Source organism: Polypterus senegalus, chromosome 3 (assembly GCF_016835505.1).
Source record: "Polypterus senegalus isolate Bchr_013 chromosome 3, ASM1683550v1, whole genome shotgun sequence".
NCBI classification, from domain to species: Eukaryota; Metazoa; Chordata; class Cladistia; order Polypteriformes; family Polypteridae; genus Polypterus; species Polypterus senegalus.
The window spans coordinates 111309059-111321339 of NC_053156.1; the positions used below are offsets into that span (position 1 = coordinate 111309059).

Here is a 12281-nt window from a genome sequence, read left to right on the forward strand (position 1 = left end):
TAGTTCGTGCCAAGATACACTTCCTCAAACGTGTTGTGAAGAGCAGACTTTGATAGATCCCTGTTCTTTAAATAACACAGGGTGCCCATACACACCTGATTGTCATCCCATTGATTGAAAACACCTGACTCTAATTTAACCTTCAAACTAACTGCTAATCCTAGAGGTTCAAATACTTTTGCCACTCACAAATATGTAATATTCAATCATTTTTCTCAATAAATAAATGACCAAGTATAATATTTTTGTCTCATTTGTTTAACTGGTTTCTCTTTATCTACTTTTAGGACTTGAGTGACAATCTGATGATGTTTTAGGTCATATTTATGCAGAAATATAGAAAATTCTAAAGGGTTCACAAAATTTCTAGCACAACTGTATACTCCCTCAGTGCACTAGGCGACAGCATTACTTTGTTGAATCGCCCTTGCACGTACTCATGGGGCAACCTAGGATCTGTGGTCCCATTGGGCAGCCCTGCAGAGTGCCATGAATGCCTGCAAAAGAAGGTGATGAGAACAAGTATCCCCACATTGGGGGAATTCCTCGTGACCTGGAAGTACTTCATCTGTTCAGTGTGATTGATGTATGAAGAGGAACTCCTCGGTCCAGCATAAAAAGAACTGCCTCTCTTCACTGAAATAGTCATGCTGCATTCCATTTACCTTGGAAGTCAAAGCTGGAAATAACGTCACACCTGAGTTGCCTTCATTCCAGTAAAACTTTCAGAATATCAATATGGACACATCCAGGAAAACCTTTGTTGTACTTGCTCCATCAGAATAAACAGCAGTTGATAACAACACATTACGCGCTATTTTGCGTATCCAAACACCACAGAAACACGTTCACAAATAGAAGATGGACAGTAGTATTTGTATACCTGATTTAGAGAGGCACAAATAGAAGTTCTAAAAAACAGTATAATACTACAGCTTTCACTGATGTTCGTGATGTACATCTCCATTTTGGACTGATGTTAGGATCAGAAGCCGGACAAACTTGGACTTGACAGACCAGCCCCAAGTTTTCGAGTTGAAAATTCGACTTAAAAGGGGCATACCGGTTGAAAATTAAGATTAGGAATTCGGAAATTCTGATGTTCCACTTCAAATGGAATGCAATATCAGAGTCAGAAGTTGATTTGGGCAAAGCTCACATTGGAGTAGTGCAGGAGAATTAATAAAGAAGCAAGAAAAGGAATGAAGAAGCCTGTAAAAGAATATTGGGTGAAAATAAAATAGTTTATTTGAACCTGGGACTGTGTATTGTAGTTGTGTAAAGGGTTTTCGGCTTTGAAACAGTTCCTAGTTATCACATATATACAGACATTACACTGAACCAGTCAAACTTTTTAATTACACCATAATACTGCTATTTGGGCATATCGCCCATTCTTATTCCAAGGACAAATTATACTAAAGTAGGAGGGACAGGACAGTCTTTAGCTATACAGCAGTCAAACTATGGAAAAAACTTTTTTCAGTGATAGAGAGAGGTCCCATCAGTTTCAGTAATGTTCTGACCTCATTACTTTAGTATAGCATATTCCTGTCAGATCTGATCCTGAGTTTATTCACAGTGATTGTTAGTTAAGTGTAGTAATGATTTCTAACTAACTCTTTTCCATTTTATTCTCTTCTCGGCTTCTGTGGAAGTACTTGGTCACTCTTAGAGAAAAGATATTATCACAAATGATTCACCTGTTTTTAGGCTTCTTCCATTCAGTTGAAATTGGATTATTCTGCAGGACAGCAATGACATTTCAGAATGCAGCTGACCTACAGCAGTTGAAATTTGTATTTAAAACAATTCTGTATTTGTATACAGTACATGTACATTATTTGTTTGTATAAATGTCAATGATTTGTTTTTTTGTCTATGGTGCATTTGTGTAATTCATACTATGTTTGGAATTGCCGTATAGCATAGTTGGTTTATAGATGTAAGTGTCCTTAATAAGAAAAAAATGAAACTGAAACTTGTATATAACAGACACAGGTGTAAGACACAATATATAATTGAGCAAAAAAAACCCCAAACATTTAATTGCAAACGCTTTTACCTAACAAACACTTTATTTCAAATGAAATTCTAAAGAAAAAACAGGGTCTATAATGAAATGGAGAACCTTGAAAGATTGCAGTGCATGGACATATAATAAAGAATAACCTAAAGGCAAATAAAAATAATTATTTGTTAAACAGTTTTATTAACAAAGTTTACAGTAAAGCTCATAAATTATGTATATTAACACATTTTTATTTATCGTGATGCCGGAGATTGCCAAAAAGTTGAATGTTACTCAAACATGGAAGTAAGAATTTAATTATACTGTGTCGAAGTGACAGTAGTAATACTACTGCTATTCCACATCATACTGGGACAATCTAAAACAACCAAAAGATCATTCACATCTATGGACTAAAATAATAAAACTTTTCACAATTCTAACCTCTTGTTATAAAATACATAATAGACAGATGTACTGGAATGCCAAACTAGACAGATACTTTCCATTGCTAACTTATAAGCAAATACATGTAGCAAGACAATTATACCATAAAGCACACCATTTTAGAATTCATCAAGGAAGGTGCAGCACCAGCTAAAAATGATAGACTGGAAACTGTAATCTCAAATAATATAACAACCTCTTACCAGATACAACTAGAAAAAGTTTAAAAATGAATTACAAACTATTACTGAATTGGCCCTGTAAGGGTGAGTATGAGTGTAGGTGAGTGGGCTCTATTATGTTCTGGCCCCCATGACCATGAATTGGACCACAAATGTTAGTTACTTGGCATTTGTTGATATAATGGAACAGTGCTTAGTGTTGCCACAATACAGTTTCAGGCAATGTTGTAAACCTGGACACCTTCAGTACTGCATTTATATAATCCCAGTGTCTGTGTAGGATTTCTATGGATTTTCTCTGACATCGTCAAACTGTGCCAAACAAGTGACTTATTGTCTCTAAATTCACTTAGAGAAGTGTCACAGGATGTGCAGACCACATAATTGACTCAAATTCTGTTCTATCCTGTCTTGACATCGTTTGACACTGTTACAAAATAAGCATGTTTAAAATGGACTGACATTTATAAAATCACCAATGGAAGATGCTACTTAAAATCCAAGATTTAAAAAACAAATTACCAAAGAAGCAAAAAATGGTTAATACTGTAGCTTATTGTAACACGTTCCTAGTGTGGTATCAATTTAATAATTGTTTCTTACACAGTGATAAAAGTTATACAGATGGAAAAATGGTACAGGAAGAATTTATATTAATAGCACTACAAATCTACATGAGATTGCTCTATGTTTACTCTCAGTTCTGCACATTTACTTTCTCTGTATAGAAGCTATGTCCAATTGCACCTTGCACACCGACTGTTTAAAGTTATTGCAGTCTTTCTCTAAACGGAATGTTGACATGGACAAGCCTTTTCAAGAAACTCTCCAAAATAACTTAAGAAAGGGTAAAGGTCAGAATTCTTGCCTTAGACACATAGCACATCAAGTTAAAGGTCATGTAGCAAGTTTTTTTTTTTTAACAAAAGACGCTTCTTTCCACACAGCTCATCCTACCCAACAAAGGAACAAGGCAGAATCCAGTCTTCCCAGAAATGTGCTGCTTAGTGTATTTTTTTTTGTTTTGTGGTATATTGCTCCCAAATGTAATTGAAATAATGATTCTCCCAAGAGTCACTGCTCTGTTTTGCTTTTGATCACAAACTAATTTGACGTTCAAATAGGCAACATAATTATTAGATTTTAGTTTTGTTTTTGTTAACAGGTAAAATGACATATGGAACAATATTATAAGAAAGAAAAAAATCTGAAAAAATAACAAAAAAATAAGAGTTTCAGAAAGTAACTCGTATGACCACAGGAATAAAACAAAGCTTCACTGTTCCTGTCTGTAACCATGCTAGTTTCTATGGAAATACTTGGTCACTCTTAGGGTGTGAAGCAATCGTGATTTGAAATGGAATAAAAAAATATTGCACAGCACAGTCTACACTTTTGCTAGAGAGGGGGCAGGAAGATTATACCATGAACAAGACATGAGCTGAAAAGTTTTTTTCCTTACGTGCTTATGACACAACATCGTGAGCAGCAGCATACAGTGACACCTGATTCAACACGGCGGCGGAGGACCTGGGGATCCCCACGTGAAACTGCAAGCACCAGAATGGAATAACATGATTCACTGACATTAGATCAAAGAGCAGTCCCCTATTTAAATGTATGCAGTGTGATTTAGTGACAATCCGAGGGGGGATTATGGAGGACGGAGGACCGGCACTATACAAATACAGGTGATTGTTCTCAAAACAGTCAAATCTGTGATTTAGGATTTTCATATTCTGTATCACTAGTATTCTGTAACTGTTCTAGTACTTCCTCAACCCTTTTTTATTGAAAATGAAGACATTTACCAAGTACAAATTTCAAGTCTTAATCCACATCAACCATACAATCCACATGCATTCTCACAGAAGATTTTGCATAACAATGTATAAAGATTAGCTATCGCATAAGCAATATATCTTCTATCTATTATACACGGCTATAGCATGTAGCAGAAGTGACCAATCATAAACTCAGCTACCCAATGATAATGAGTGACACAAAATAGGTGGAAACTTTGATAGAAGCAGATAAAAGCAGATTCACTCAGCTGACCTGTGCCTTAAGTAATTCTACTTATTTTTTAAATAAATATAATTTAAAATCTTCAATTCTTATTTTACCATTTATTGTTATTTTGTTACTAGTCCTAATATCAATACAAATAGTGACTAGAGCTTCAGGTTCACAAGCTGTGTGATACGATGAGCAGTTATGTGAGGGAAACACACACACAAACTGGGAAACATTGGCCCTTAAAAGTACAACTACTGATCTCATTTCTCCAGGCTCAGATTTTCTTCAGTTCCACCACTCCGCTCCTCTTTCTCTCACGGTGCTGCTACTGAGAGACTTCACTCCCATCTCGCCCATTCGTCCAATTCGAAGTCTGCCTTCTACTTGGGGTCTGAGATAACCCTACCCTCTCCCTCTCTCCCCACCTCTTTGCAGCTACCCCACATTCAAGTCTATCTGAAAACCACATGTCAAAACTGATTGATTTTTGCAAAAAAACAGGCGAGTACTGTGTTTTTCACCCCCATCGAGTTGTCTGAACATTGTATGTTCCTCTCTTGGGTCCAATCTACCAACATAATATATAATATTAGTTCCGGTAAACATGTTTAGTATACAATAATTGTTATAACATTGGTAGAAACTATCAGATTAAAGTTGAATAATACTGTATACAATAAGGAACAAAGATGAATGTAAATTATTATTAATAATAAAATAATCACGTCATTATATTATAGAGTTGACTAATGTTAATCAACAATGGAACAGTTTTGCTTTGGACAAAATTCTTCACATTCAGGAGCCTTCACCCTTTCTTTAAAAAATAAATACAGGAACATGAAGAAACTAAAGAGTACAGCCAAGAAGCAGACTCAGCCAGCACATTGGTTGTGTGTTATTTTACCCTTTTGTGACTTAAAGTAGTGTGTACAATTTTAATACTTCCTTTGATTTGATTCACATTTACAGTACAGTATACTTAAATAGTATAAGTATACTGAAATTATAGGCTTTCAATTTTTATTTATTCCACATCAAGCCACACTACTGTTCTTACATAAAAATAACTTATTAAAAATGTGTTTGAGTTACAAAAGAGCAACACTGACTCACACTCACAAAAAAACTATATATTCACTTATTAAAATCCCAAAATAAAATATTAGGGATAGGGATTTAAGAAACGTCACTTTTAGTTGTTTGTGCCTAATCAAGGTTCAGCACTTAATTTAAGACTGAACATTTAGAGGTATTTCAAAAAATATTCAGTTCCTGGTGGGGGATGCCAAGAAAAAAAGGATAAGAACCCCTGGCATTGAGATATCAAAGAACATCTGATCACATATTTCTCAGAAGTTTACTGCAGTGAAGAATTTACTTTAATTATGATAGATCTACTGTTATGTCAAATCATGCTGTGTTACTGCTATTAGCAATAGCTAAGATTCATGATCATGCTCTACTTTTCAGCATTAGATTTACAGGAAGAGACCTTGCTTTTGGAGAGACAACTGTGGGGCAGTATTTCTTCAATGTGTTAGATTTCCCAAAAGTAAATCTCGAACGGCAAAAACGAAAAAGACAATGTGGCACCCAACAACTAAACGTTTGGAATTCACCTGGACAGCAGGGTAAAAAAAGGTTTTTTTTTTTATGAGTGATGAGAGCAGAAAAAAACTAGCTCATGTCAGGGGTGTTAACTCTCTAAGAAAAAACTGAGGGACCAGCACAGAAAAGATTTCAGGCTGGTAGCTGAAATCAAAGATATCAAATAAATTCTGATGCCATATTACCTAGAAGCTGCATTTAGGGATATGGTATTTAAGAATGGTAGTCAGGGGGATAGTTTGCCCAAGCCTCACAAGCTGACATTATGCACCAGCAGCCCAGAAACTGCACAGGGTGCCTTCACTCCTGAAGCACACAAAGAGTTTAACAGCCACTTTCTGAAAGTAAATGGAAGGTGCAAGTGGAAAAAAGAGAAGTTTGGAAAGGAAGGAAGATAGAATCAAGAGGTTAGAAATGAGAGAAGCCATCCAACTTGACATAGTGCTAAAGAAGACTATAATAACAGTTCCAAAAAACAAAATGAACCACCAACAATTAAAACCATCCAACTTAAATAATCTAAAAAGCAAAAATGAAACTTTTATACAAAGTCATATAAAGCTTATCATTTCAGTTCTGCATCATAAGAAAAACGGTATTAATGGGAAAGAAGCAAATGTAATTCACTGCTCACCTAAAGTCAGTCAGTCACCTAAAGTTTACCAAAATATTTTTTAAAGCTCTTGAACCATGAATTATGTACAGAACAATGAACAGTGTAACACATTTGCATTTTTATCAGTGTGAATGCCAGCGCTCCACTGCACAATACATATTTCAAAGCGATGGTCACGCACAGTAATAATAGCCTCATGGTTTGGAGAATACTTGGCTGCATTAGCACCTGTAAAACTTCCTTCCTCTGAAGAATCCAAGAATTTTAATTTGTAATAAAGGATTCTTCATGAGAACAGAATGTCATGCAGTGTATCCATGACAGCACCTTGTTCACATAAGACAATAATCCACAACATGCAAATCTATATTAGAATGGTTGGAAAAGAAAAAAAAAACACTAGTCAAAGTCAACACCAGAAGTCTACCTCAATGCGTTATAGATCCTAAACCAATTAGCTCAAAAGTTAAATACCAGCAGAAGCTCTACATAAATACGTGACCCACATTCCTGGGACAAATGCCTTTACAATGTGAGAGACTGGTCTATGGTTACAGGAAGCATCAAGTTGCAGTTATTGATGATTAACTTATCCTAATAAGTAATAGAGTAATGAGTTGTTAATGTGCTAAGCTGATTCTGACTTCGAGGTAATGTAACTATATCAGATAAAGAAAAAAGATGTTTTGAAGTAAGAAAGACCATTTTTGAGGTTTTGAGGTATGGTAATAACACTCACTAATAAAAATGATGAAGAGTGTTGGTGTAGTACACGTTGATTAAAACATTCAAGTAAAAGTTTCACTGTGCATGTGATAATATTGACGTGAATAAGGTATTTTCAGTTAATGAATCTAAAGGGACAATTACATTTTCATAGCAGGAAATTAAGTTTAATCAGAGGTGTAGCAACAAAACAGGCAAGGCAGGTAGTTATTTAGGGTCCTGAAGAGGAAGAGGGGCCCCGAGGGCATCCGTTTACATAGCACTCATTGCAACAACAAATCTGCGCATCATTGACACAATGCAATGATACAGTCAGAAATCCACCTAAGACAAGAGTGTTTGTGCTATACTGTAAACTACTTTTTTAGTATTGTTTAAAGTAATCAGTGCAAATTTCATAAATAAGGAAGTGGTTTATCTTAACTGGAATCAAAAACTGGATTAGCTCAGTTTGTTTAGAGAATTCATATTTTGCAGACTCAACCGCAGTTTTTTTTTTGTGTTAAATATTCTATTAAGTGCACTGTGGCAGATGGCCGGGGGCCATGCCCAGCCGGGACACCCCTTCGGTGTATGTTCATGGGGAGCAGCCTTGGACTTTGCAATACCTTCCCCCCTGGATGCTAGATGGCAACCCTCCTGGGTTGGAGCGGTGCCTTGGTTTCCCGCAGGGTTCCATGGGAAATGGAGTTGGGTGCAGCCCTGTTGGGTCCCGCAGGCACTGCCAGGGGTTGCTGCAGCTGGGACCCCTGAGCCCTTATGGGCAGTGTTTTCGCCACACCTGGAACTCGGCAATCAACCACCTTGAACACTTCTGGGTAGACTATAAAAGGGGCCAGCAGCCACCACTCGGGAAGCCTGAGTTTCGGAGAAGGAGGACTACGCTTGCTGGGAGGAGTGGTGGTGCAAAGACAAGTGTGTTGTAGTTACTTTCTGTTGGTGAGCATTGGGACTGTGTTGTGCCTGTGGGACACATAAAAGTTTATTTTGGTTTATTTTAACGTGCCTCCGGTGTGAGTCTGTGTCGGGTCAGGCGCCAATATAGCACCTTTTGTTACAGCACTTTTAATTGATTTTTTTAAATATTATGTTGTGCAATTTGTATTTTTTTATTACCACACGAACCTTACATTAAATTGCGTTCATTTACTTTTTCATTTATTTATAATTTATTAAATTTGCTTTATCCTATTCTATTGTTTTTCTCTTTTCTATACAAATATTTTATTTATTGTGGTGATTTATTAATAGGATTTTTTTTTCAAAAAATGAAAAAGAAGGATTTGTATCTAATACATTTTCCCTGTTAATTTGCAGTAAAATAATGGTAATAAATTTTACTATGTCGAGATTCGAGTGTTAGAGGGCCCCGTGGAGTTTTTCTGCTTAGGGACCTAGAGTCTCTAGAATAGCCTGTGTGTTACAGAACTCTTTTCCATGAAAAATTACCAATATATTAAACTATCTGCTCACTCGATGGACCCATTCATCTTATATTTGGTTTGACTAAAGAGCTAATGTAACTAATTATAAGAATATGCAATAACACAGAACATCAAAGTAGGCTAGCATTTATAAGGAAAGCCTGTTCAATCACTGAGCTAACCCTGGACTCACTGAAAGCTGCTGCAGAAAAGAGGATAGTGACATCATGAAAAATCCACTCCGTCCCTTCCAGGGAGTACTGTCTCTGAGCACTTTTAGCTCCAGGCTCATCCACCACAGTGTGCTAAGAAGCGCCTCTGGGGATTTTTTCTGCCCACTGCCATCCGACAACTCATTGCTCCCAATGTTCCAAACTAAATGTTGATACTGTTTAAGTTCACTTTGCAATTTCTGCACAGTATTCATTATTTATTAATTAATTGATTGACTGATTATATTATTTTTCCTATCAGTCTGTATTCTTGTTTTCTAGGTTTCTGCTGCTGTATCCATCTGAATTTCCCTTTTGGGAGTAATAAAGTTTATCTAATCTAATAAAATCCTAAATACAAAACAGCCAGTCAGAATATCATCAAATGATCAACTGTAAGAAATCACAGAGTAACTTTAATTTCTTAATACTGAATATGGTGCTATTCCATTTCCCTTCTTATGTAGAGGGTGACTCACACTGATAAGCTGTAAACTTTGATTAACTTTATCCCATGTCAACACACTGTACTAAGAACATTTAAAAAGTGTTTTTTTTTTTTTTGGCAATGCCAGTAGCTGTTTGAAAAAATTAATGACATCTACTAGCACCTAGGAAGACAAATTAGGCTGTGCATGATACAGTAAGATTACAAATACAACAGACATCCAAATACACATTTTTACTTTCTGTCAAATTATAGGCATTAGTGTTCTTTCATTTTAAGGTAAATATTTTTTAGTTGAAGAAATAATAAAAAGAAAAATAAGAGACAATATTATTAAGTGCACAGCCACCAACAAGATGGGCACATATAGAAAGATATTAAAATAAGATTCCAAAAACTTCCATATAATCGAACTGTATGAAAAGTTTTTAAAATATTATTAGAGTGGGTTTCTATACTATGTCTTAAGTACGCATTGGTTTCTTCTTCTGACTAAATTTCTATGGCATATATAATATTTAATAACATTAAAAATAATAAAGGATTATAATGTGTTTAATCTGTATTTGTTTGTGGGTAAGTCTCAAAGCTTTATAATCAAAAAAAGTGTAATAACAAACACATTTTGAAACACACAAAATCCAATTCACGGTTGCAGGGCCATGCAGGTATTCCAACAGAAACAAGAATAAGGTAGGAACCAACCCCGAATTAAACACCAGTTCAGAAAACCCACACCCACACCCAAACTCATATAGGGTTAATGCAGCATCACAAATACAGATGAACATGCACTTCATGTGGGATGTTGATGAAAAACCCACAGAGAGATGGGGACAACGTGTGAATCATACACAGAAAAGGTCTGGGATTGGGACCCACTTAGAATAAAATGGCTTACCACTGCACCAAAGTGCCACCTTTTTCCTTCAAGTGTTTAATTAATTTTGAAATACTAGAATGCTAAAAAAAAAAAAAGGGCTAAATTATAAAAAATATTTTGTCCTGATTTATATCTGATTATTAAGGTATAATTAATGGGATTCTAGAATCAACATTGTCAATGTATAAAATACAGTTAAATTCTTTCTTGTATGTGCTAATCAACACTATATTGTATATATGAAATTTAAAATTTTGTAAAGGCACATTAAAAAAAACTGATATTTGTAACGACCCATAAATAAATACAAGTAAAAGATGCAGTTATTATTAAGTGTTCTCATGGTTTTGTTCGTCTAGATTTTTACGTCGCGACCGACTAATAAGCAAGACTTCCCTCAGGTTACATCATACCACCATGCCACATTACCCACGTGCAGCACCGCACATAAAAGTACAAACAACGACCCGGCTCGAAAAAATATCGCCGTAGTATTACGGGTTGAATTAAAATGTGGTGTGAAAATTGGGTGTGGAAAACAGAGGCGCACCAAAACAGGAAATTGTAAAGTTTTTAAAAAGAAAGTCCTTATAAGACGAGTTAGAGATGTTCTCAAATTAAATGGTAAATAAACCTCGTTACAAAGTGGAATTTATAGTTAATTTCAAAATCGTCTTTACGTTGTTAGTTAAATATAGACATGTTACCTGACGACGGTGTCGTGACCAATCTGCCAGGGACCGAAGCGAGTCGCTGCCCCAGTTGATTTCCCAGTACCCGCGGCGCTGCCTCCGCTTGTGCTTGCATCTCTGCCGGCGATCAAAGTACACGTGCCTGGTCCTACTGCTTGTCGACCTGGCGGCTGAAGTTTTTTAAATCCGCTCTTGTAAGGACGTGGGGAGCATGGAGTGAAAGTTTGGCAAACCCGGCGAATAGCTGATAACCTCCTCATCCCTGCAGCTGAACAGACTGCGAAGCAGAGAAAGGCGCAGCAGAGGCCGGACAAGAAGCTCGCGCGCTCCCGCCTCTCGGGGGCGAGCAAGTGTCAGTGATGTCTACTTCGTCACCTAGTGCCGAGCACTGCTTCATTTGGAACGCCTCGGGCAGTTGGGGTCGGAGATTGGTTTAAGTCGTCACTAGTGTTTATTTACTGGCTTTCCAAACATATACTAAAGTTCTGAATTAGCTCTGTAAAGAAATTTCTATCAAATTAATTTTCAAGACGTTTAATTGAAAATTCTGTACCTTTTATTGTGCTGTATATCAATAACACTGTGTGGACTGATTTATGTTTTTGTATAGCCTCAGCAAGATTGGAATTACCGTCTGTAAGAAAGAACTCAGTTCTTGATGTTGAATGAATTGATATTAGGTACTTACTGTATCTACACAGAGAAGCACTGACTATGTCCAATCTGCTGTATCTGTAATATGTTAGACGGAATAAGAGACACAGTACCATTAAAAATTGGGTTGTTAACTGGGCGCCTCATTAGTCTGTTGAGTGAAACCCCAAATTTCCCATGTGAACATCCTGGATTGAAACAGATATATACCCCTGAGACATTCACCTTATACTAAAAAATGATGACTCATAGCCACAGACCCAGGAAAGGAGTGGTCATTGCAGTCTAAGATAGATAGAGTTCACCATTGGGGCAGGTTTTGGGAGAAGATCTTGCTTGTTCTTCTCTGGTGCCTT

The 12281-nt window shown here is 36.4% G+C and overlaps 1 protein-coding gene across 1 annotated transcript in view; it reads right to left on the reverse strand.

Moving 5' to 3' along the window:
• mthfd1l (methylenetetrahydrofolate dehydrogenase (NADP+ dependent) 1 like) overlaps positions 1–11621 on the reverse strand; it is a 400198-nt gene extending 388577 nt beyond the window's left edge. Inside the window, exon 1 of the mRNA XM_039747812.1 lies at positions 11287–11621. Within this exon, the coding sequence (XP_039603746.1) occupies positions 11287–11531 (245 nt within the window). The 5' untranslated portion in view covers positions 11532–11621. The remainder of the gene's footprint in view (positions 1–11286) is intronic.
• Positions 11622–12281: the final 660 nt, after the last annotated feature.